Raw genomic sequence first — 26345 nt, 5'->3', positions numbered from 1 at the left:
AGAAACCTTGGCTGCTCTGAAGCTTTTGTTAGGACAGGAGTAAGGGGAGTCTTGGCGTCAACCCCAGTCTTGCTCTGTGGGAGTCAACCAAAGGCTAATATGAATTAATTCTCAGAAAATACCTATTTTATTTTCTTGTGATCTTTCGTTCCCTTCTACCCATATTCTAGGCTGACCAATAAAAGGAATTTTATTTAAAACTGGTATGTTTTTATTTCTAGTATCTTTAAGAACTATTATAGAATATCTTAATTAAACTAGCGTATCCTCTCTGTAATTTCTTAATTTTTATAGTACTTCCTTATTATTTGGCAAATAAATTACAGTTTTCATAGAACTATAATTATACATTGTTGACTGTATAATTATGCATTGTAATGCTTTTTGTATCTTCTGTTTTCAAAGGTTTTTTTATTGTCCACTTGGCATATGCTTCTGGAATAATATTCACCATGGTTTTGGATGACCTTCCAAACTTAGAAGACATCTATACTTCCTTGTGTTCATCAACAGTGGAGGACTCAGAGATGGATTTTGACTCTGGACTAGAAGATGATGACTCAAAAAGTGATAGTATTTTGGAGGATTCCACAATCTTTGTGGCCTTCAAAGGAAATATAGATGATAAAGACTTCAAATGGAAATTGGACACAATATTGGAGAACGTGCCCAATTTGTTACACATGGGTAATTTGCTTTATTTTTCCTTCTTGTTACTCTTTTTGAATTGTCATTCTATGGTTATCTCGAGTTTTACAAATACAACTGTGGTTGTAGTAGGTTGAAAGTCTGATTATAATTGCAGAGTTGGAATTTTAGGATTTTTTTTTAATAGAAATGCTGTTGTATTTTTTTAAGTACATGGAGTAACTGAACATAATAAAGCATTACTTAGCATAGTAATCCTTAAATTATCTGTTCTAATGGATAGGAGTAATTCTATCTAATTTTAGCTCTCTGGTCTTTAGTTTCCTTACCTATAAAATGAAGAAGTAAGACTGGATCTTTGAGGTGACTTAAAACTTACAAAAATCTTTTACTCCATGGTTCTACTTAAAATGAACCTGAAATTTGTTCTTTTAAATTTTAGGTCAGAGGTTAACCGATAGCCTGCTGTATCCATGTACAGCCATGTGTTATGGTCCACTTTAATTTTTGGGTTGTTTTTTTTTTAATGTTTGAATTTCATTGCCACTGCTTTTAAAAATGAGGTATTTTACATTAAAATTCAGATTTTAGGGGCTTCCCTCGTGGCGCAGTGGTTGGGAGTCCGCCTGCCGATGCAGGGGACGTGGGTTCATGCCCCAGTCCGGGAGGATCCCGCGTGCCGCGGAGCGGCTGGGCCCTTGGGCCGTGGCTGCTGGGCCTGCGCTTCCGGAGCCTGTGCTCCGCAACGGGAGAGGCCACAGCAGTGAGAGGCCTGCGTACTGCCAAAATAAATAAATAAATAAATTCATATTTTAGATTTGTCTTTAAACAGGAAAGGTCAGATAACATTGAGCTCTCCTATCCCAGGTGGTGCTGAGTAGCAGCTGCCACTGAAGGCAGGCCCTCCCCTCACAACAGTCCCATCTGTCCTCTTCACACATTTAGATAACCTGTAGTGGTCTTGTGGGAAGTTGTGCTTGTCAACTTTGGTTTAGATGTTCTCCATATTTTCTAGGTAGCACAATTATTTAATTCCTTCAGACATAGTACAAAGCCTAGATTTTATCCTTTTATCACAGATCTTGACTTGATTAAGTGCTAACCAACTTTTTTAGGTTTTGGGGTCTTATTCATTAGAATTGATGTCAGGAGGAGAGCTGTCTTTTTTTTCAAGGGTCCTTTTTTTGCTATGTTATATAAGACTTCTCTGTAGTTCTGGATTATTTAACATAGTATTAGAGACTTTTATGGTGGAAGTTGTAATTATCACCATAATCATGTCATAATATATCATATCTTAAGGGCTAGCTGCACCTGAAATTGTTCATTGCTCTTTTTTAAAAAAATATTTATTTATTTATTTGGCTGTGTTGGGTCTTAGTTGCGGCACGTGGCATCTTCGTTGCGGCATGTGGAATCTTTCGTTGTGACACACGGACTCTTTGTTGTAGCACATGGGCTTCTCTCTAGTTTTGGCCTCGGGTTCTAGAGCTCGCAGGCTCAGTAGTTGCGGCACTCAGGCTGTCTAGTTGTGGGGCGCAGGCTCCAGATCACACGGGCTCAGTAGTTGCAGTGTGCGGGCTTAGTTGCCCCACGGCATTTGGGATCTTAGTGATCAAACCTGCGTCCCCTGCATTGGAAGGCGGATTCTTTACCACTGGACCACCAGGGAAGTCCTGCTCATTGCTCTTAATTATCCACATTTTTTTCTTGTTTTTAAATTGCTGAATTAGTTTATTAATGGCTTTTAAATAAATTAGCAAACTCAGACTTACGGTTATCAGTTATAGTCTTGATCCAAAAAGTATTTTAAGTCAGATGTTCTCAAATATGATGGAAGTTAAAAATTTTGATAAAATATAACTGTTACAGTTAAAGATTTTTCTGCAGGCTTATCACAAGTAGATAATGTCATAAGCAAATTTAATGTTTGTCTAGACCACATAAGTATAAGATTGCAGTACTGTTCAGATTGGGAAGAAGCCCTGAAGCATCTATACTCTGTGGTACCAGGATCTTAAGCTCCCTACCTTTTGCTGTTTGGATGCATAAATATCATGGAAAGAAAAATGACCTGAAAAGCAGATCTGGATTCTTATGCCATGATGCTGCTAGGTAGCCACTGGATTCTGGGCAAATCTCTTAGATTTTCTGGGCTTCAGTTTCCTCACCTATAAAATAGACTTGAACTAAATATTGCATAATCCTTCCTAAATCTCTGTGATTGTATTAACCTTCTGCTCTTAGCAAATGGTCTCTTTTTTCCACATAAGAACAAGTGGACTCCCTGTCTGGATAAATGTATAACGTATAATGATTTTGGAGGTGGCAGTGGCTTTAGGCAACATGTAGGCACTTTCCTGTATCCATATATATTTCTTATTTTGAGAATAGATATTCCTGTATGACCATTTTCTCAATACTGGAATGTATAATTGAATGGAGGATATAAGAGATTTAATGTAACTGAGTTTATAACAAAAGAGAAAATTATTTTGTCTGGGGTTGTTGGGGAAAAATGTTTTTTTATTATTTAACTGGACCTGGGATTTGCATTCCATCTGTGAAATATAATTACAGACAACATTACCTCCTCAATTAGTTTAACTTTTGCATCTTAATTTTAAAACATGTTCTAAAGTTTGCATTGACTTTTCAGATTTGCTGAAATGTAATGTTTTTATATCCTAACTGACATGTAGTTGTCAAATTTATGTTGCTTTTCTCCTCAGTTTGGTATGCTTCAGTAGAAATTGTTTAAAGTAGAAAAAGATTAAAAATGAGACACATAAAGAATCAAGATTTAAGCCTTCCTTAAATTGAAGCATTTATAGGATATTGGAAGAAATGTTTGCTCCCTCCCTCTATGGATATCTTTCACAGAGAGGCCCAGTGAAAATTTAAATATGAGTATTAAAATTTCAATTGTTTCGTTTGAAGAAGTAAAATTGCTTAACATTTTATAAGTGAATCTACTATTTTCCTTTTTAGTGCTCTTTAAGTTTAGTGAATTGTAGCTACAGATTCCCTAATATCTTACAATTGGCCTATCTGCCAGTTAAATTTTTATAAAATTTCACTTGAAATTTGAAACTTAAATATTCTTAGCTTCTCAGTTCACATACATTGAACTGAGTCCAGAAGTAGACCTTATTCTATTAATTTAAACTTATCTCTCCCTTCTCTCTTATGTTCCTTACTCCATCTTACTGCTTTCCATTTATTTAGTGCCTATGGTGTGTCAGATCCTATGCTAGATTTTTGGCATATTATTATCTCATTTAACACAATCTCATGAAGTAGTTTTTTCATGGTTTTAGAGACGAGAAAGGTAAGTTTCAGAAATGTGAAATAACTTGTTCATGGTCACCCAGGTGCTAAGTGGTACAGCTGGGATTAAACTTAAAGTCTGGGCTTCCCTGGTGGTGCAGTGGTTAAGAATCTGCCTGCCAATACAGGGGACACAGGTTCGAGCCCTGGTCCAGGAAGATCCCACATGCCGCGGAGCAACTAAGCCTGTGTGCCACAACTACTGAGCTTGCACTCTAGAGCCCGCGAGCCACAACTACTGAAGCTCGTGTGCCTAGAGCCCGTGCTTCACAACGAAGAGTAGCCCCCGCTCACTGCAACTAGAGAGAGCCCGCACGCAGCAACGAAGACCCAAAGCAGCCAAAAATTAATCAATAGATAAATAAATAAATAAAACAAATAAATTTATTAAAAAACAAAATAATAATAAAGTCTATCTAATACCAAAGCTTAAACTCTCTCAGCTACTCCATACTGGTATTCTACCTTGTTCTTTTACTTTGTTGTTGTTGTTGTTCATTCCATGTCTTCTGATGGCTAAAAGATTACTAATATTATTCTCTTTCTTTCATGACCAAGAATCCAGCAAGCTAAAGGTACAGAAGGTAGAGCCCTGGAACAGCGTGCGTGTGACATTCAACATCCCCCGGGAAGCAGCGGAGCGGCTACGGATCCTGGCTCAGAGCAACAACCAGCAGCTTCGGGATCTGGGAATTCTCTCCGTTCAGATTGAAGGTGCATGTCTGGACCCAGATTATAGGAACAGTAGAATATAGCATGTGCTGCTTTGTCTGTTCCTCTCAAGTTGAATTCAGAATACCAAATAACTCATGTCACCTGTGCTTTACATTGCAGCACCTTAGGATAAAGAGGAATTGAGGCTCTGGTTGGGTCCTGACGCTTCAGCATCCACAGCCTCAGACTCCATTTCCTTGGCTGATGTTGGCTGTCATTCTGTCAGACTTTGATTTTACTGGTACCCTAACCAAGAACTGATTTGTCTTTTAAAGAATAACTAATTTCAGTTGCTTCCTTCCACCTAATAAGCCTTATTTAGTATTTATTTATCTAACAGAGACTAGGAGGCCCTGAACAATCCTTTTGTAGCAATATTCATTTTTCAGATGTTTTTGACAGAATGATCTTTTAAAAATGAAAATATGGGGCTTCCCTGGTGGCGCAGTGGTTGAGAGTCCGCCTGCCGATGCAGGGGACACGGGTTCGTGCCCCGGTCCAGGAAGATCCCACATGCTGCGGAGCGGCTGGGCCCATGAGCCATGACCGCTGAGCCTGCACATCTGGAGCCTGTGCTCCGCAACGGGAGAGGCCGCAACAGTGAGAGGCCCGCACACCATAAAAAATAATAATAATAAATAAATAAATGAAAATGAAAATATGGAGTATACACACACAGCTTAAAACCCTGCTGTGGCTTGCTGTTATTCACAGAATAATGACCAAACTCAGGCTTTGCATGGTCTGACCTCTACCTTTCTCATCTAGCCTTATCTTTTACAACTCTCCTCCTTCTTCCTTGCTATCTATTCTAGCCTCCTCAGCTTTCTTTTAGGTTCCTTGAATATGCATTTCATCTTCCTGCCAGGAGTCCTTTGCATTGATGTCTTCTCTATATGGATATTGTTCCCTACCATTCCCCTTTCCCTTAGTTATACCTACTCAGCCTTCAAGTATCAGCTTAAATCTTTTTTTTTTCCAGCTTAAATCTTGAGGAGGTGTTTTCTGAACTCCTTGACTAAGTCAGGGTCTTTTTTCATGTACTTTTACAAAAGTCTGTTTTTTTTCTCCCTCAGATCATTTTCTCACACTTTGATTAAAGCAGTTATTTGATGATTGTTTTGTTCCCCCATGGACTGCAAGCTCCAGTAGGGGCAGGGACCATACCTTGTTTCACTCATTGTTGAATTTTTGCTTGCCTGTACATGTCAAGTTCTTTAATAAACATATGTTGAATGAAAGCAAAGGAAGCACATATATAATAGTAACACTTTGCTTCAGCCCTCAGAATAAATGATAAATAAAATATGGTCTTTGTCATTATAAACTCAAAAGGAGCTCATGACCTTGATGAGGGAGACAGACCTGAGAGATGTAAGTACCAAGTATGGGGAAGCACAAAGGAGATTCTATCTTTTGGTGCCCAATGAACTAAAACCTTCTTTTCCCCTCCTGTGTTGTTGTAAACAAGGTGGCAACCAGTGAGTGATTCCAGCCTTTTCTTGCCCTGGTGGACCAAGCCCTCCTGACCCTGTGCTTGCATAGGACCTAAATGCTCCATTGAACCTCAGTAACCGAAAGGTCAACATATTGTATGTAGGAGTGAGACACATTTTATGCAGTTAAGATTGTAGGTTGCTGTGCCCCAGAAGGGGCGATATCAACAAACAGATTATTTAGAGAGATTATTCAGAGATATATAGATTGAGAAATGGGGTAAATTCCATAATTTGATAAACAAGGAAACAGTGGCTTAAGCAATAACCAGTTTGTTTCGAAAAATGTTGGATTGTCTAAAAGGATTCAGAAAAGTAAAATTAATTCACAGCAATGTATTGGATGTAGGATGAACTTTTTTTTTTTTTTTGCGGTACGCGGGCCTCTCACTGTTGTGGCCTCTCCCGTTACGGAGCATAGGCTCCAGACATGCAGGCTTAGTGACAGTGGCTTACAGGGCCAGCCGCTCCGCGGCATGTGGGATCTTCCCGGACCAGGGCACGAACCCGCGTCCCCTGCATCGGCAGGCGGACTTGCAACCACTGCGCCACCAGGGAAGCCCTAGGATGAACTTCTGGGAAGAGTAGAAGTCAAATAACTATTGGTAATAACACTATATAGGCTGTTTATGCTTTATAAGCACATAAGCACATGTATTTTTTATAAGAAACATATAAGCAGTTTCTTTAAAACCCCAAACATTTTATAGTCTCTCTTACCTATTTACCTGAATTAAAAGGGCTTTGTGGTAGTGTTTTCCTCTGGAGAAAGGAAACACCAGTTTCTTCTCTTAATCATACCTACTTCCTACAGATTCTTAAAAGGGTAAGATGCTGATTCCCCTTTATCGTTACAGCCATAAATTAAAATACAAGTACTAGCAAGGAAGCCAAATAGATAACATATATTACAAGAAATTATGAAATTTACATATGGCAGTGATAATCACATTACAGAAAAGAGTTCTTTAACTTTTAGGGTACACATATGTTCCCAGGTGATCTCCTTTTCTCTTTCCACACTCCCTGGGAATTCAGGCAGGAGTGAAAGTGGTGGCAATAGCTGTTGCTTTTGTGAAACTGGTGATGGGCTGATGCCTTTTAAGTTGTAAGAGAAGGTATTGCCACTGTCGTGGTGTCTGCTGCAGGGCTGGAGGGACAGGTTGTTCCTCCCAACAGACTGTTCTCCTTTGGAGAATACTCCCCGTACCCTTTTGAGTTTTGGCCAGGGAGTTGGGGAGATGTCTTTTTTGAGGACATTTTGTGACTCCTCTGTAAATTCATTCTGATTTAAAGCAGGAGTCTGTGTCAAGGGCCAGAGAAAAAATTTTTTTGGCTCTGTGGGCCAGAAGATCTCTGTCAAGACAACTCAGCTCTACAGTAGTAGTGCAAAAACAGCCATAGGCAATATGTAAATAAATGAATGTGCTGTGTTCCAATAACACTTATTTAAATAAACAGGCAGCAGACTAGATTTGGCCCACAAGCCATAGTTTGCCAACCCCCATCAGCAAGTTGGAGAGCCAGTAGTGTTCTCTATGTGTGTTTCCTTGACAACAATTAGCTTACACTTATGTGCAGGTGGCAAATAGGAGAATAACAGTAGTATAGTGTGGAAATTGTGTTTCATTCATATTGTGATTTTTTTTACCCCCTGGGCAAGGGGAGTTAGATTAGTAGCAATAGAAGGGTTAATTGTCCACAAGAAAAGCCAAATAGCCTTTAGATCTGTTGCTACATAGGTGGGAGTCCTTTCAGCTTTATTTCAGGAAAATTAAGAATGAGAAGTTACACTCAGGTACCTTCCCCAGAAGTATACCCTCAGCATTGCATGGCTCTCAGCTTGTGAAGTTTCAGTTTCTCCTGTGCCCACCTTAATGATGGCCTCCACTGGCTTAAAGGTCCACTGCAGCTACATTATTTCCCACCTTTAACCAGTCATTTTCATTCTGCTGTTTTGGGGTATGTTGCCTACACCAATTTTTGTTTTTATTAGCGCTCTGGTTACAAAGCCGCATGGGTTTTGAGTTTGCCTCAACACTGTTTTTCCCATAAAACCTATTATTTTCAGTGTGAGATTTTTATAGACTGCGAGGTTTTCAAGGAATGCATTTATCATATAGAAAAATGCCTATGATTCTTTGTAAGGTTAAAATAAGATGACTATTCATCATATAGCCAGTAAATAGCTAATGAGTGCCTACTGTGTACCAGGCACTGTTCAGTGTTTAAAGGATATAATTAATAAGGTGGCCATATAATTTATCATCTAAATTAGGAAATTGAGAGTAAAGGGGGTTACTGTTAATAACTATTAATTAACTGTTAATAACTAAAAGTGAATGAATAAGTAACTGTTGATACATGGGATGTGCTCTGAAGAAGTAACAAGATGTTCTGATAAGGGTGACCTCACCTTAGATAAGAAGATTGGAGAAGGCCTTTTGGGGCATGTGACACTTAAGATTACATTGAAAATTGAGAAGTTGGTTTATGTGAAGAGTGCGGAAGAACTGTTCTAGGCAGAGAGAACAACATGTGCAAAGGCCTTGAGGTGAGAAGTGCGTTTGTGTGCCTAAGAAAGTAAAAAAAATGCCACTGAGGCTGAATCCTTGTTATTGAAGGAGAAAGTAGTGTGAGTTGAGGTTAGAGAGATAAGGCAAGGACCACGTCTGGGCTGTCAATAGCAGCCACAAGCCATTTACATGATCTGATGTCCATTTCAAGAACAATACTCTTTCCACCTAGAATGTCTTAGCAAGTTTAGTGTATTAATAGTTCTTTCCCTTTAGTGGAAACCCTCAAGATCTGTATTCTCTTTTCTCTTTTCTTCCTGACTCCCATAGGCAACTTAGAACATCTTGTAGCCCCTGGTGATTGGTCACTTAATTGGTAGTATATTTGTTCCCTATTACCAAGCTACCTGCCGGGTTAAAATACTTAATATTTTATCTATTTATCTAGCTGACCTAGATCAGTGACAAGACAGAGGAAACTGCTGTGCCCTCATTGGCTTCCTTCTTTATCATCTTGCTCTGTAAAACATTAAGTTAAGGAACAAGGTGAACGCACCCTTTCAAAATTTCAGCCACAGGCTAGCTATACTTTTATCTTCCCACAAGGTGGTGCTGTCTTCCAGAGTAACAGTAGTCAAAGTTTGGGATTAAACACAAGGAGGCATCCCAAAACTTGTTTCAGAGACCTTTTTATCAAGTGAGATTTAAATTGCCTCTAGCTTTAGCGTCTACTCAATTGGAACACTTTTAGTGACATTACCTACCAGGCTATTGTGAGGTTCAAATGAAATACAATTTTGTATTTCAACCCTATACAAAATGTTGGTCTTTATCGTAAGATGTCTCAGAGGTAGATTAGTAGCAACCTGTCTACTCTTCATTGCATGAATTTCTCTGCTGCATATCTATTTATACTGCAGTCATTGAAAGGGAAATGATATTTTGCTTACAAATATCACAGTGTCCCCATGCCATCGTATGTTCTTTCTCCATGAAACCTACTCGTATTTCTAATTTCTGATCATAAATTCCCAAAACGTAATCTAGGATTTTGAGACTTTCTGAGAATATTTTCTTCCTACACACACACATTCAAGGTGAGTTGGTTGAAAATAAATATTCAGAGTTCCAAGCTCTCTGCTGATGCCATACATCATTAACGATTGTCTGTCTGCTGTATTGTGAGAATTGGTTATGTTCTCCCTGTGCTTCTTGTAAGTGAACCTGCTCAGGTGAGGTTGAAGAAAGACCTGTATAGTATTGAACTCACCCTTTTTGTGGTGGTAAACTTACCGTAATTCTTCAAAAACACATAAAACTGGGCTTCCCTGGTGGCGCAGTGGCTGAGAGTCTGCCTGCCGATGCAGGAGACACGGGTTTGTACCCCGGTCTGGGAAGATCCCACATGCTGCAGAGCGGCTGGGCCTGTGAGCCATGGCCGCTGAGCCTGCGCGTCTGGAGCCTGTTGCTCCGCAACGGGAGAGGCCACAACAGTGAGAGGCCCGCGTACTGCAAAAAAAAAAAAAACACATAAAACTAAAGCTCTCGCATATCTGTTTTTAAACGAAATTTGCATCTTATTCTGATGATTTCCTTTTTTAACCTACGTATCATTTTCAGGGGAAGGTGCTATCAACCTTGCTTTGGCTCAGAACCGAAGCCAAGATGTGAGAATGAATGGACCCATGGGAGCCGGAAATTCAGTTAGGATAGAGGCGGGATTTCCCATGGCCGGTGGTCCAGGTGAGATCTACTCAATTGTATGACATTTTACTAGTTTGCTTTTTTGGCTTTATTTGCTAGTGTATGATCATTTGGGTCCTGCAAGATAGGTGGGGGTTCCTGACACATTTCTGTTTATTGGTTCAGGAAAGCAAGACGTGAATCTATACTCTCAGGAGGCTAGAATCACAGAGCATGGAGCATATACAGTCTTTGTGATCTTTTGGGCTTATGCTTAAGGGTAGATGAGCCCTGAACCATGCAGCAAACATTTATTGAGTTTTCATTGTATGACAGGACCTATGCTAAGTGTTGAAAGTAGAACTGAATAAAACATCTTCTACCCTGAGGGTGTTTATAGCATAGTGTAGCTTTCCAACTCCCACCTTTCTCTGTGACTGAGAATCTGTGAGCTGAGAGTTCTTGCATGCTTATGTGTAATCTGCAGAAGTATGTGGAATATTGTGTTTTTATCTCTTCAGAATTTGAGAGAGTTATAAATTTTTTGCTAACTTTTTAGCAGTCCTGAAATTTCTTAGGGATTGAACTCAATATTCTGTGAGCCACAGAATATTAGAATTGAGTTGGCTCTCTCATTTGAAGCTAAGGAACCTGTGGAGTTCACAGAAAGGAAGCAATTTGCCCTGGGTCAAGTAGCAGTGGGCAAATATCACAGCTCTAACTCCCCAGGTCAGTGCTATTTTCACAGCACTAGTGGCTTTCAAACTTTTTCTGCTGCAGGATCTTTTATTCAAATAAGCCAGAAAAGCACAGCTGCTATGGTTGAAGGAGAGTAAGTACCTGAAACTATACCCAATAATTCACCTCCCCATCTACCACAGTAGCTCTTGAAGAAATGCAGCAGAATAGAGAAGCTCAATTTATAAAGCCATTTTTCTGAATTGTAGCTGAAGACTTGGCCATATAGAATTGGAACTAGGTTTTTATCCTGGCACTGCCATTTAGTGTTTACCTCAAGCTAGTCAGTGTAACTCTCCAGGCAACAGTTTCTTCACCTATAAAATGAGATAGTAGTGCCTATAATCTTTTGAGCTCATGCTTAAAGATGGATGAGCCCTGAGCCATATAGCAAACATTTACTGAGTTCCTGTTATGTGTCAGGGCCTGTGTTGTTGGGCTGTTTTGGAGTACTATATAGTAAATATAAAATAACCAACCTGGAACCTATAGTAGGGAGTTAAAAGATATAGTTCTCCATAGAAGTCTGAGCATTTGGTGTTAAGGCAGCTTGATGAGAGATTATAGGTGACGCTGTTGCCACTACTGAAGAACCAGGACCAGAAGAAGAGTGGGCAGAGTTTAGCCAAGTTGCATATAGTTAGTGAAAGAAAGACTAGACCTAGGATGAGACTCAGGAAATCTGGGTTCTGGTCTCAATTTCTGGCCAGATGTCTTAATATTTACTAGCCTTAGTTAGCTGTAAACATATTTAATTATGTCCTAGAAACAATGTTATAGATCTCTTCCAGCCTTAAAACATTAGGACTCTTAAAACAATATCAACACACTAATTGCAAGCTCTCCTAGTATCTGGCAAATAGCAGGCATATTTACTAAGCATCTCTGAAAAGTGAGTGTAAATTTTAGTGATGTGTAGGTAGTTCATTATCAACATAGGAAACTTAGAAGCTTTAGGTTGAAATTAGGTTAGACTGGTATTTAATGAAGGACACTATGATAATATATACAGTGTAAAGTTTCAGGAAAAATCAATTAGTAATGATCTGTAGTCACAGTAACATTTTAACCCCTAGGTGTCTTTCTTTACTGCCAAGCATACTTTAAGAATGTTTTTTTTCTGTTGTCCATTGGGATAGTGGATGCAAACAAAATTTAACATTTGGTTAAACAGATAAATTTTTCAAGGGAAAGAGACCTTAACTAACCTCTAAAACAATAATAAATAACTTTGGAATTGTGTATCTAGAATGTCTTACACTAAATTATTCTTAATGCCATTTTCTTCTCTTAGCATTGGCAACAGAAAGTTGACTGATAAGCAGGAGTCTTTCGTAATGAAAACCAAATCCGTAGCCTATTTTCTTTTCATAGCCTCATAGAATCCCAAGATTAGTGATTATACCATACTAGTCATTTAGTCATGTGTCACTATTGATGTTTTGAACTGATAATTCTTTCCTGTGGGGAGCTGTCCTATGCACTGTAGGATGTTCAGCAGCATCCCTGGCCTCCTATCAGGTGCCAGTAGCACCACCACCTTTTTCCCCCAGGTTTTTCCAACCAAAACTGTCTCCAGACATTTCCAAACACCCTTTGGGGGACGAAATTGCCCCCAGTTGTGAATCATGGCTCTAGTCCAGATTCCCACATAGTGCTGGAATGTATTCTATAGTATCTCTACTAAGCATGTAGCCAGCATGCACTTAAACATTTCTGAGGATAGGAAGCTGATTGTAGACTAAGAAAACCTGTTTCTTCTTATCTCCTAAGAACTTTCTCACTGTCTAATTACCATCTTTGAAAAATGGGGTGGGGTTCCTCAGAAACAAATCCATTCTTTCTTAATTAATTTTTTTATATACAGCAGGTTCTTATTAGTTATCTATTTTTTTTATACAGCAGGTTCATATTAGTCATCAGTTTTATACACATCAGTGTATACATGTCAATCCCAATCTCCCAATTCATCACACCTCCACCCCCACCCCCCTGCCACTTTCCCCCCTTGGTATCCATACGTTTGTTCTCTACATCTGTGTCTCAGTTTCTGCCCTGCAAACCGGTAGAAACAAATCCATTTTTAACAGGTAAACATTTACCTAATTGCCCTCTCCCAACTACAAAACACCTGAAAATGCTGGATGAAATATAACATTTAATGCACAGCTGAGCTTGTAAGACAGTAAGGGAAATCCCCAGGGCAAGAACGAAGTCAAAGAAGAAATTTGAATAGCAGTAAACAAATGAGGAGATGCTGCAGGGGCTAAGAAATTTGAGTTTTAATGGCCAAGAGGGATAAAATTTGAAGCCTTGCCTTGGGTCCACATAAAGTAGTTAGAATTAGGAATCCTTCATGAAGCCAGGATTTTCAGTAAAAGGTAGATTAGAAAATTTTCACTCTCTGGCACAAGGAGACAAACGCAAAACTTGTCTCTCTTGGTCTGGGCTCTAGCTGAGGAGTGGGAGAAAGGGTGGTTGTAGAATTGTCTTCTCTATCCTTATGTATGTTGGACATTTAATGTATTATTGAAATGACCCAGGTACAGCTAAGCTAAGTTATTAAGTGGTCCTAAAGTGGTAATAATCGTTGAAGCTCTCACCCCAAACCACTGCAGATTTCTCATAAAGCCTACTCCAAATTCATAAAATTTAAATTAGAGTCCCTCCCTCCAGAATTCTAGATAATAGGAATATCAGCATGTTTAAAATTATGAAAATTCTAAGAAGAGGACAAGGCGCTATCAAAACACAAAGTGAATTTGGGGGAAAAACAGAACTTATAGAAATTTTAAAATTATTGAAGTGAATAACTTATTCAGCAAATTAGACACAGCTGAATTGGAAGATGAGTTTGAAGAAATTACCCAGAATATAGCAGACAATAAATTAAGAGATGGAAATATGAAAGAGGTCAAGAGAAGTGAAGGATAAGATGAAAAATTGAATGTATATCTGAAAAGAGTTCCAGAAGAAGATAAAGAAATTGAGGAGGGACAATAGTGAAAGAGAGAATGGCTGAAATTTTTCCAGAATTGATGAAAGACATGAGCCCTCAGATTCAGAAGTCCAGTAATTCTGAGCCCTACAAATAAAAATAAATTCACATCTAGACACAAAATTGTAAAACTACAGAGCATGAAAAACAAAGAGAATGTTAAAAGCAACTCAGAATCAAAGACCAGTTATTTACAAAGGGAAGATTATCAGACCCACAGCTAATTTCTCAGTGGCAACATTGGAAGCCATGAAATATTAGAATAATATTTTCAAAGTGATGAGAAAATTATTAACAGCCCAGAATTTTAAACAAAGCTATAGTATCAAGAGTAGTATGAATTAAAGACCTTTTTAAAGAGACTAAGAGAATTTACCATTAACAGACCCTTGCTAATTGAACTGCCCAAGGATGTACTTCAGGAAGAAGAAAATTGAACCTAAGATGGAAGAATTAAGAGCTAAGAAGGAATGGTGAGCTAAATAATTGGTAAACATGGGGTAAATCTAAATAAGCGTTGACTTATTTAGTAATAATGATGATCATATATGGTCTTTTGACATTAAGTCAGATATGTCTGTTGACATTTTTAAAATATCACTAAAATACTAGAATGTATAGCTTCTAAACTAGTAGTTGGGGGGTAGACAGGAAGGGCATGATGAAAACAATACAATAAAATTCAGGAAAAGTAGGAAAACAGCATAGAAAAAGAAGGGTAAAAAGCAGTGGTATCATAAAATGATAAACCAGAATATACCAGTAATTAACAATAAATGCAAATGAATTATAAGCACTGATAAAAAGAAAGTGATTAATAGATTGAATAATAATCTCAGATTTAGTTATGTGCTCTTACAGGAATGATATAAAACATAAGGTCTCAGTTCATAGTTAAAAGGATAGAGAAAAATAGAGAAACCAGATGAATATTAACCAACAAAAAGGAGTATAACAATATTTTTATCAGATAAAAAGCATACTGAGGATGAAAAGGACCACTGTATAATATAAAAAGAAGAATTCAGGAAGATAGCTAAACTTTTGTGTTCTTAATAACCTAGCCTCAAAATATGTGAGGCAAAAATGGTCAGAATTCATATAGATAGCAAATCCTAGGGGAGATTTTAACACACCTGGGTTAGTAATTGATGGATTGAGCAAAAACTAGTAAGGATAAAGAAAGCTTGAATAATATAATTAGAATAGTTTGATATAATGGATATATTCAGAAACCATACACTAAAAATTCAAGAATTCTTAATCTTTACAAGAGTAACATTTATATAAATTGACCATATGTTATTCCCACATCAGGTTTCAGTAAATACCAAATATTGGTAACACACAGATCATTTTCTCTGACCACAGTGCAATTAAGTCAAGTCAGTGGCCAAAAACAAAGAAGCAGAAGAAGAAGAAAAAAAAAACTGACCAACTAAAATATCCCATATTTTTAGAAATTTTAAAATATGTTCTAAATACCCAATGATTTTTTAAAAAGCAATCATGATGGACATTAGAAAATATTTAGAAGGGAATAATGAGAATGGTACATATCAAAACTTGTGAGATGTAGACAGTATAGCATTTGGAAGAAAATTTGAGCCCTCAGATACTTATATTAGAGCAGAACATCAAATGAAAATTAACAGGCCAAATGTCTGACTTAAGAATTGAGAAAAAGAACAGCAAAGTAATAATTTAGGAGGAAGGAAATAATAAAGGTAAGAGCAGAGATAAGTAAAGTATGAATTAAAAAACCCAATGGAACAGAGCAGCAAAACCAAAGGATATTTCTTTGAAAAGACAACTAAAATTGATCCTGGTAAGACAAATAAAAAAGAAAGAGGCACAAGCGATGTCAAGAAAGAAAAAAAGCATACACTTTAAAGGGTGTATTTTATAGTATGTGAATTATATCTTAATTTTTAAAAATATTTATTTGTTTATTTTCCTTATTATTTTTCGCTGTGTCAGGACTTAGTTGCGGCACACGGGATCTTTGTTGAGGCGTACGAGATCCTTTTTTTTTTCCATTACAGCATGTGGTCTGCTCAGGTTTCTCTTTAGTTGCGGCACGCAGGCTTCTCTCTAGTTGTGGCGTGCAGGCTCCAGAGCCTATGGGCTCTGTAGTTTGCCGCACATGGGCTCTCTCGTTGAGGCGTACGAGCTCAGAGGTTGTGGCACGCAGGCTTAGTTGCCCCGCAGCATGTGGAATCTTAGTTCCCCGACCAGGGATCGAACCCACATCCCCTGCATTGGAAGGCAGATTCTTTACCACTGGACCACCAGGGGAATCCCTTAATTTTAAAAAAGAATGGAAAGAAGAGTATTCCATGAATAACTTTATGCTAATAAATTTGAAAGCATTGGCAAAGAAACAGTTTTCTGGAAAATATAATTTAAAACTGACTTAATAAGGCATATCAAATGAAAAATCTATAACTACTTAAGAAATTGAAATAATCTGTCTCCCTGTGAATCAATTAGTATAACCACAGGCTCAGATGATTTTACAGGTGAGTTTTACTAAATATTTAAAAGACAGATACACATATTATTTCAGAGCATAGAAAAAGAGGAAAGATGCTTTCCAGCTCATTTTGAAGTTGTTTTAATCTTGATACTAAAATTAAAGGACAGGAAGGATAATTATAGGCTATTTTCACTTACGAGCACAGACGCTAAATCCTAGAAAGTCTAATAGTATCAGAAATTAGAGGGACTTCCCTGGCGGTCCAGTGGTTAAGACTTCACCTTCCAGTGCAGGGGGTGTGGGTTCCGTCTCTGGTCGGGGAGCTAAGATCCCACTTGCCTCACGACCAAAAAACCAAAGCATAAAACAGAAGCAATATTGTAAGAAATCCAATAAAGACTTTAAAAGTGGTCCACATCAAAAAAATCTTTAGGGACTTCCCTGGTGGTATAGTGGTTAAGAATCTGCCTTCCAGTGCAGGGGACACGGGTTCGACCCCTGGTCCAGGAAGATCCCACATGCCACGGAGCAACTGAGCCTGTGCACCACAACTACTGAAGCCCACACACTTAGAGCCCATGATCCACAACAAGAGAAGCAACTGCAATGAGAAACCTGTGCACCGCAATGAAGAGTAGCCCCTGCTCGCTGTAACTAGAGAAAGCCCGTGCACAGCAACGAAGACCCAAATCAGCCAAAAATAAACAAACAACTAAGTAAAATACTTGAAAAAAAATCTTCAAAAAATTTTTTAAAAATAAAAAGAAATTAGAAAGATGTGGAGCAAGAGGAGTCCTCAGACTGCTAGTAAGAGTATAAACTGGCGTAACCGCTTTTGAGTGTAGTTTACCAATATCTAGTAAAATTGAAGGTGCTTATACTTTAAAACCTAGCGATTTTAAGTATATAGTCTAAAGACACTCTTACATGTCTGTGGAATACAGGACAAATACATGACAGTGCAAAATTCTAAGGATGAAAAGTTAGTATTCATCAGCAGGAGAATGGATTTATCGGTTCCATAAAATGGGGCACTATTATAGCAGCCAAGATGGATGAATTTCAGAAAATAATATTAAGTGAAAAGGGAAACTGAAGAAGAATGGTGTCACTTATACAAAGATTAAAAGCATACAAAAAATGTAATGCAGTTTATGTATGTAGGAAAGGTAAACACGCATGGAACTGTTAACCCCAGATATAAGATAAGAAGGAGGGAATGGAATGAGATTGGAAAGGAGGCGGCAGCTTCTGGTGTATCTGCATATATATCTGAAGGAGGCAGGGTAGAATGTGTAGATTTAAATAAGGTAGATGGTGGTATAAAAATTTTCCATACCTTCTTATATTTTTGAAATATTTCATTAAAAACAAACATTGTGCCAATGCCAGTACTCTATTCTAGGGATTTTTTTTTTCTCTAGGATTAATAAGGATGACCAGCCCTGCCACTGTTATGATACCCCAGGGTGGAAATGTGTCATCTTCCATGATGGCACCAGGCCCCAATTCAGAACTGCAGCCCAGGACTCCTCGCCCTGCTTCTCAGTCAGGTATTGACCTCCAATCTTTGAGAATTGAAGAGGCTGAACTCCCTGCACAGATCATTACAAAATTCACCTCTCTCTGATGCCAAATTCCTAACTGCGCAGCTTAAATGCTGTCTTCTATGTAAAATCTGCCCTAGTTTCTTAAAGCTGGAAGTCATCATTTCCTTCTCAGAATTTCTTCTCAGAATTTCACATTATTCTTATCATTATTCTTATTCCTAAAAATCTATTCCTTGGCCTACTTAGTCCTGCCACTCCATGATCGAGAATTCTGTATTTGTTTTGTTTTTTTATAGTTCCTCAGAATGTGCTTTGGAGGATACTCCACATTTTATGTTTGGCTCTTATATCCACTTAGAATCATAAGCTCTTTCTAGACAAGATTCATCTTTCTGTCATCTCGGCAGTTGCTTTGCATTATAGCAAGTGCTCACAAATGTTTCATTGAATGATCCCAGAACATTTTACTCTATACTTGCAGAATTGCCAAGACTGTAGGATTGCTGAAAGATCTAGGTTGCAGTAAGTTAATTATTGCTTTGTTGACTGTCTTTAAACAGATGCAATGGATCCACTCCTCTCTGGGCTCCATATACAGCAGCAAAGTCATCCCTCAGGATCTTTAGCTCCCCCGCACCACCCAATGCAGCCCGTCCCTGTGAACAGACAGTTAAACCCAGCTAATTTTCCCCAGCTGCAGCCGCAGCCGCAGCAACAGCCACAGCAGCAGCAGCTGCAGACAAGACCCCCACAGCAACATCAGCAGCAGCAGCCGCAGGGAATTCGACCCCAGTTTACTGCCCCAGCTCAGGTGCCTGTTCCTCCAGGCTGGAACCAGCTGCCTTCGGGAGCCCTTCAGCCTCCTCCAGCCCAGAGTTCTCTGGGCACAATGACTGCAAATCAAGGGTGGAAGAAGGCTCCTTTGCCTGGCCCAATGCAACAGCAACTCCAGGCAAGACCATCCTTAGCCACGGTACAGACACCTTCCCACCCTCCCCCTCCGTATCCCTTTGGCAGCCAGCAAGCTTCACAAGCCCATACAAACTTTCCTCAGATGAGCAACCCAGGCCAGTTCACAGCTCCTCAGATGAAGAGCTTGCAGGGAGGGCCCTCTAGGGTCCCAGCCCCCCTGCAGCAGCCCCACCTCACCAACAAGTCTCCTGCCTCCTCACCCTCCTCCTTCCAGCAGGGATCCCCTGCATCCTCCCCAACGGTTAACCAAACTCAGCAGCAGATGGGACCAAGGCCACCTCAAAATAACCCACTTCCCCAGGGATTTCAGCAGCCCGTCAGCTCTCCGGGTCGGAATCCTATGGTTCAACAGGGAAACGTGCCACCTAACTTCATGGTGATGCAGCAGCAACCACCAAATCAGGGGCCACAGAGTTTACATCCAGGCCTAGGAGGTGAGGAACACTGAAGCCATTTGTGTTGGTAAATTTACTAGAGATAGATCTTAGCAGAACTTCAATTTTTAGAGTTAATGGAGGGAGTGAAATAAGGATGTAATTATTTGGTTTTGTGGATATAGTGGTGACACTTGATATGACTTAGTTAACTTGATACATTATGCAGCATCTTACTGGTTATGTTTAAGCTAGCCCTCTGGATAAAAATGCAGGTAAAATTCAATATAGAGATGTTCATTTTGTTTTTCAAAATATTTTTGCTTGATCTTCTTCTAGTAAATTAAAACGTCCAGAAGAAACAGGATTTTATTAACAGCTTAAGCTACTCAGCTGTTGAAAACATTAAGATTATGCAATAGAGCAAAAATGAAAAGATAAGAATAGGGTTTTGTTGGGGAAAAGGCCCTTCTGATTTTCAATTTTGATAATCCTAGTTAGTAAAATAGCATGGTGTTTGTTAAATTTGATTAAAATATAAAGGGGAATAAGTTCAGAAATCATTGACTTTTATAGTTTTATAATGCCAATGCCTGCTCCTTAGAGAGGGAATTCCACCAGTTATACCTAAAGGAGATTTATTTATTTATTTTGTAAGGTGCCTCTTGTATGAAGAAAAAGCAATGGAGCTTAATGTGTGAGAGGTAAAACGATTACAGTAAAACTTATCCATCTCCATGTTTATTATTTATTCCTATTAATCATTGATCTAGTGCACATGAATGTGCTTGGAGCTTTTCAGTAAAGTATAGAGAGTAATACCGTCATCTGATAAACATACCCCCCACCAAAAGACACCCATTGCCTACCCAGAAAAAAACCCTTGCATCTTTAGTGCAACATAGCAAAGGCATGTTCCCATGATTTCTGGTGAAATTAAGTTGCTCATCAGTCTTTTTTCACTCTCTTGTAATTACTTTTACTGACATGCAGGCGGTAATATTTGAATCCTAAGAAGTTTTTAGAAAGTGCAAGAATGTTTCGGCTCCAAACTTCACTGTTCTGGGCATCTAGCCTTGGATCAGTGGAAGCTGGGTTGTCCCTCCTGCAAATGTGATTACAGATTTAATTACAATGGAAGCATGCAAATGGGGACTTGTCACTGCTAAAGAAAGGACAAATGCATATTTGTCTACAGAGCGTTTTTCAGGACATTGAAAATTTGGCCCTTAAATAAATGGACTAATACAAAAAAATTTTAAGTGAGCTTAGGTCTTAATGCTTTTCATAGAGCAAGTGATGTGCTCACCTAGGTGATCTGGCCACATCCAGGCCTATGTTATAAACTATGAGTGGGTTCTGAGATTCTCCTTATTACAGATTTGTTTTCTGAAATTAAACCTTCCTATAAAAGAAAATATTACTTTAGTAAGATTGCATCAGAGTACGGTTTTTGGTACCACAGCTGTCAGTATTTCAGCAATCCTTTTGAGGGGAAGGTGTAATGATAAATTTAATATACCCTCACTTTGACGCTCCTGTGAATTGTTTCTGATCTCTCGTCTCTTCCAAAGAGACAAGCACAATATTGGGGAGAAATTTTCCACAAAGGAAATTATCATCCATTTCCCTCAATGGAAATAAAAAAATCACCTATGTATGCTTAATATCAGGACCCAGGTCTTTGTTTTATAGTAGTTCTTATCAGTTTGTGTGAATATGAGAGAATTTAGCATATTCCTTTGGTACCTGTGTTAAAGTATGTAAAGTTTTGGGGTCCATTGTATTATAGAAAAGTGAGCCCTAAACCTTGCTGTGACGTGGCCTCATCACATTTAGGGAGCAGATTGCCATCTTTTCCTTGGCATGTTCTAAGTGTAAATTTTTTAGTATTTCTTTTTCATTTTGACAATGCTCATGTAAGAGATTGTGTTGATTTTTTTAACCATCTTTCCCAACCTTATTAAAGATCCTACCAGTGTGACAGAGAGAGCTAAGCCAGTGGAGACTTCATGCAGCTCATCCTTCCTTATTCATTCCACATCTAAGCAAGAGTATAAATTTGCTAGGTAACTGCCTTACTCGTTGTTTTCTATTAAGGAATGCCTAAACGCCTCCCACCTGGCTTCTCAGCAGGACAGGCCAATCCGAACTTTATGCAAGGTCAGGTGCCTTCGACCACAGCAACTACCCCTGGGAATTCAGGAGCCCCTCAGCTGCAAGCAAATCAAAATGTCCAGCATGCAGGTTTGTTTTCTGTGATTTATTCAGCCAGCATTTATTGAACATTGTGAGGTAGGTAGACAACAAGGATATACAGAGAAATAGAAACCCTGGTCCTTCCCTTTAGTTTCAGACCTATAAATAATTATTCTTTCAGGGCAATAACTGATATATTGAAATTAGGTAAAATGTCTGGAGAATCTAGAACCACCTAAAGAAAGGAGATAAAACTTGAGGTAGAGCTGGGGTCAGCATTTTTTTTTTCCTGAAAAGAACCAGATAGTAAATATTTTAGGCTTTGCAGGTTATATGTTCTTTGTTGCAACTACATACCTTTGCTGTTGTAGTACCAAAGTAGCCATAGACGATACATAAATGAATGACCATGGTAGTGTTCCATCCTGCCTGTCTGCTACTGCAAAACTATATTCCTGAACTCTGAATTCATGTTTATTTACAAACTGGCAATGGGCCTGATTTGGCCCATGGACCATAGTTTGCTGACCGCTCAGTTAGTGAAAGGGCAAAAGGTGTTTCTGGCAAAGGAGATGATAGGTACAAAGGCATGGAGGCACATGGCATTTTGAACAACTGTGGCTTTTAAAATCTCTTTATAGTTCATGTTAACATTGTATATGCTGAGTGTCTGAATTCTGTGGTGTTTGAAGACCAGGCTTTAATCATTACAGGTTAGGAGGACAAATAGTGTGGAGCAGAATGGCTAAAAAGTATTTGTAAGCAACATTGTATAAGCCCAGACTTCATGTTTCTGGTTGCTTTTAGGTGACACATGACTAACCCTCTTACCCTTTCTCATTCAGGAAATTTGGACTGAGGTAGCACAAATATTTTCTGAACTCCGATCCCCACTTGGAGTTAGTTCAGTTATGTGGTTCCAACATTAATTATAAATCACTAAGGAAGGAGAATAGTTTTAAACTTAAAAAAAAAAAAAAAACCTCTTGAAAGCTTAGAGAAGGGTAGGGCAAACTGCATGACTTCCCCTATCTGCTAATGCAAAACTATAATTCCTGAGTTATGTGAATTCATGTTTTCTATAGGAAGTTTTAAAACGGTGATAAAATCATTCATAATTCCTCCACATAAGCACAACTATTTTATTGATATATTTTTATATGGTGCCTTCCTCCCACATGCACATATTGTTTTGATTTCTCTGTTTATCCCATCTAAGAGAGCTCTACTCTTGTCTGTCGTTTTCTCTTCTCCTACCCTACATTATTTCTCTTGTTAGCTTTTACTTCTTCCTGTGAAAATACTTTGTTATTTTACTCTTGCCAACTAGACTCTAAGGGGTCAGGGATTTGATCTGTCTTGTTTATTGATGTTACCTCAGTACCAGAAATGCCTTGTACATATTAGGTACTCAATAGATAATTGTTGATTGGATGAATATACACTGGTATATTAGTGTATATTGTATATACAGTGGTCATGGAATTCAATTTAAGGCCAGTTTAGAAAATCTTCCTTAGGATTCAGGAAAAATCTGGATTGTATTAACAGTGGACAGTTTGTCCCCTGTCTCCTGGCTGGAGCATGGACTGAGCTCATAACTTCATTGTGGCTACCACTTTTTAGTCCCCATTTAAAAATGAAAAAAAAGGGGGGGGGGAATAAAATAAGCTAGAAGGTTATTCTGCAAAAAGGGAGAGATAATATAAGCAGTTATAGGAAAGTCCCAAAGACCCAACAATAAGTAAACACTGCAGCAAGCCAAGCAGTGTTCTTTGTCTGAATTAGAAATAATTTAGAAGAATAAAACATGTCCCATGTGGTCCACCAGGGACTGCCACAGGGGAGGGTCACTGAAGTTTTAACATCCTTTGTTGACTGTCCTCTGTCTGCAGCTTCTGAATTGTCTTTTAGTTCCACCAGAGGCTCAGCTTCCAGATCAAGATTAAATAATTTTTACCACATTGGGGCAGAGGAGACCTGTCTTTAAGAAGTATTAGCTGTTCTTTTCTTTACAGTGTAACATCCAGATGTCAGTCCAGATATCACATGCATAACCTTTGAGAGTCATTATTAGTTTTCCAAGGAGCATTTTTAAATGTCTTCTCAACTTTGCTGAGGTTTTCTTAAGCGGCAACATCACATTTTTTGTTTCCTGACTCATCTAAGGCAGAGCTTATTTCACTAGCCTACAGTGCTTTTCATAAATTTTCTTCATTTTAAGGTAGCTGCACATCATTTTTAAATAATGAGATGCTGCCTTTCTCTTTGTTTAATCTAAGAGAAAATAAACTTTATTGATCTTCAAAATGTTATCTTTAAGTTACCAAATAGGAGTAAAGAAACGGTTTCTCCTTCTCTGTTGTATGGTCACTGAGAATATATGCCACAGTCACATATCCATACTATGGAAAACTCAAAGAAGTATGTTAAGCACAGCACATTTGTTTATGTTGGTCAGTGGATATGGGTGAGTTGTGTTTTTCTAATTAAGGTAATTTGAGAATCTTAATACCAGCAAGATAATAGTATTACTTTCTGAAACTGTGCCTTTTTTTTTTTTAAAGGTGGTCAAGGAGCTGGTCCTCCTCAAAACCAGATGCAGGTGTCCCACGGGCCACCAAATATGATGCAGCCCAGCCTCATGGGAATTCATGGCAACATGAACAACCAACAGGCTGGTAGTTCTGGGGTTCCTCAGGTGAACCTGGGCAACATGCAAGGCCAGCCCCAGCAGGGCCCACCATCTCAGCTGATGAGCATGCACCAGCAGATCGTGCCCTCCCAGGGCCAGATGGTCCAGCAACAAGGAACCTTGAACCCTCAGAACCCTATGATCCTTTCAAGGGCCCAGCTTATGCCACAGGGTCAGATGATGGTGAATCCTCAGAGCCAAAATCTTGGGCCCTCGCCCCAGAGGATGACCCCACCTAAGCAGATGCTTCCCCAGCAGGGCCCACAAATGATGGCACCACATAACCAGATGATGGGGCCTCAGGGGCAAGTTTTGCTTCAACAGAACCCAATGATAGAGCAGATTATGACCAATCAGATGCAGGGGAATAAGCAACAGTTTAACACTCAGAACCAATCTAATGTCATGTCGGGACCAGCACAGATAATGAGGGGACCAACTCCAAACATGCAAGGAAACATGGTGCAGTTTACGGGACAGATGTCAGGACAGATGCTGCCCCAGCAAGGGCCCGTGAACAACAGTCCATCTCAGGTTATGGGGATTCAGGGGCAGGTCTTGAGGCCACCAGGGCCCAGCCCACATATGGCCCAGCCGCATGGCGATCCTGCTACTACAGCAAATAACGATGTCAGCTTGTCTCAGATGATGCCTGATGTTAGCATGCAACAAAGCAACATGGTCCCCCCCCACGTGCAGGCCATGCAGGGAAACAGTGCCTCGGGAAACCACTTCTCAGGCCATGGGATGCCTTTCAATGCACCTTTCAGTGGAGCACCCAATGGAAATCAGATGTCCTGTGGTCAGAATCCAGGCTTCCCGGTCAATAAGGATGTCACGCTAACAAGCCCATTGTTGGTCAACTTATTGCAGAGTGATATCTCTGCAGGCCATTTTGGGGTAAACAATAAGCAAAATAATACCAACGCAAATAAACCGAAGAAGAAGAAACCCCCTCGGAAGAAGAAAAATAGTCAGCAGGATCTAAAGTAGGTTGTGATAGTTTTGCCTAAAATCTTATTCATTTATTTCTATGTGAACAACTTTTTTTGATGGAAAATTTTAAACATGTATAAAATAAGAATAGTATAATGAAATTATCCCTGCTTCAAATTATCAACTCATAATCCATCTTGCCTTCATCCATGCTCTCCCCATTATCCTCTTGGTTATTTTAAAGCAAGTTCACTTTAAATATTTCCGTATGTACCTCTGAAAGTTAAGGACAGGTTTTTGTCTTTGTTCTGTGTTTTTTATGACCACACGATACCATTAGCACACCTGGAAAAACTAATACTTCCTTCATATTCTCACATTTCCAGACAGTGTCCACATTTCCCTTGATTATCTCAAATTAATTTTTTTTTACAGTGTGTTCAAATAAGGAGCCAAACAAGGTTCATACGTTGCAGTCAACTGATATATGTCTCTTAAGTCTGTAGTCTCCGGAGGGTTGTGGCATTCAGAGCCTGAAAGGTAGCCAGTGCTGCCACACTGCAACTCCACAAAGCATGTCAGGTTTATAATGACTGTTGGGGAACCAGAAAGGCTGTATGTGTTTTGGAAATGAAAACCGTTTATGGAGACTCCCTTCTGTCTCTCAAATAGAAATGATTTTTTGTACAGGTGCCTTTCCTTTAAAGGCTCTTTATCAGCAGCAGCAGCTTAAAATCTCATGCTAAGATGATTGGACCTTTTAAATCAGTTACCCTTTTGGTAAAGGTGAGTTCTTTTGCAAGATTATAGCAGGAAGGGCAATTAATTTATATTACATTTCCTGAAACTAAGCATTAATTTAAGTTATATTTTTGGCCTTGATAAAATGTTTCCAAAGGGAATATTGATTAAACTGGATTTTCTGCCTTTAATTATAAAACTGAAATTCAGAGACATTTATTACCAGAAAATAGTGACTGAGGAGTGTAAAACAGGTTAATTCAAATAAATTGCTAG

The 26345-nt window shown here is 38.9% G+C and overlaps 1 protein-coding gene across 9 annotated transcripts in view; it reads left to right on the top strand.

Moving 5' to 3' along the window:
* NCOA6 (nuclear receptor coactivator 6) overlaps positions 1 to 26345 on the top strand; it is a 97767-nt gene that overhangs the window by 43813 nt on the left and 27609 nt on the right. For 5 of the 9 annotated variants that reach the window (XM_030830825.2, XM_030830822.2, XM_060284125.1 and 2 more), the window contains 7 exons: positions 406 to 687; positions 4537 to 4692; positions 10325 to 10447; positions 18027 to 18155; positions 18713 to 19558; positions 21599 to 21745; positions 24265 to 25381. In XM_030830825.2, the coding sequence (XP_030686685.1) occupies positions 453 to 687; positions 4537 to 4692; positions 10325 to 10447; positions 18027 to 18155; positions 18713 to 19558; positions 21599 to 21745; positions 24265 to 25381 (2753 nt within the window). In that variant the 5' untranslated portion in view covers positions 406 to 452. The remainder of the gene's footprint in view (positions 1 to 405; positions 688 to 4536; positions 4693 to 10324; positions 10448 to 18026; positions 18156 to 18712; positions 19559 to 21598; positions 21746 to 24264; positions 25382 to 26345) is intronic. The other 4 variants (XM_060284129.1, XM_060284127.1, XM_060284126.1 and 1 more) reach the window with 4 other exon arrangements.

This window comes from Globicephala melas, chromosome 15 (assembly GCF_963455315.2).
Source record: "Globicephala melas chromosome 15, mGloMel1.2, whole genome shotgun sequence".
Classification (NCBI taxonomy): Eukaryota; Metazoa; Chordata; class Mammalia; order Artiodactyla; family Delphinidae; genus Globicephala; species Globicephala melas.
This window is presented reverse-complemented; position numbering and strand designations above follow the sequence as displayed.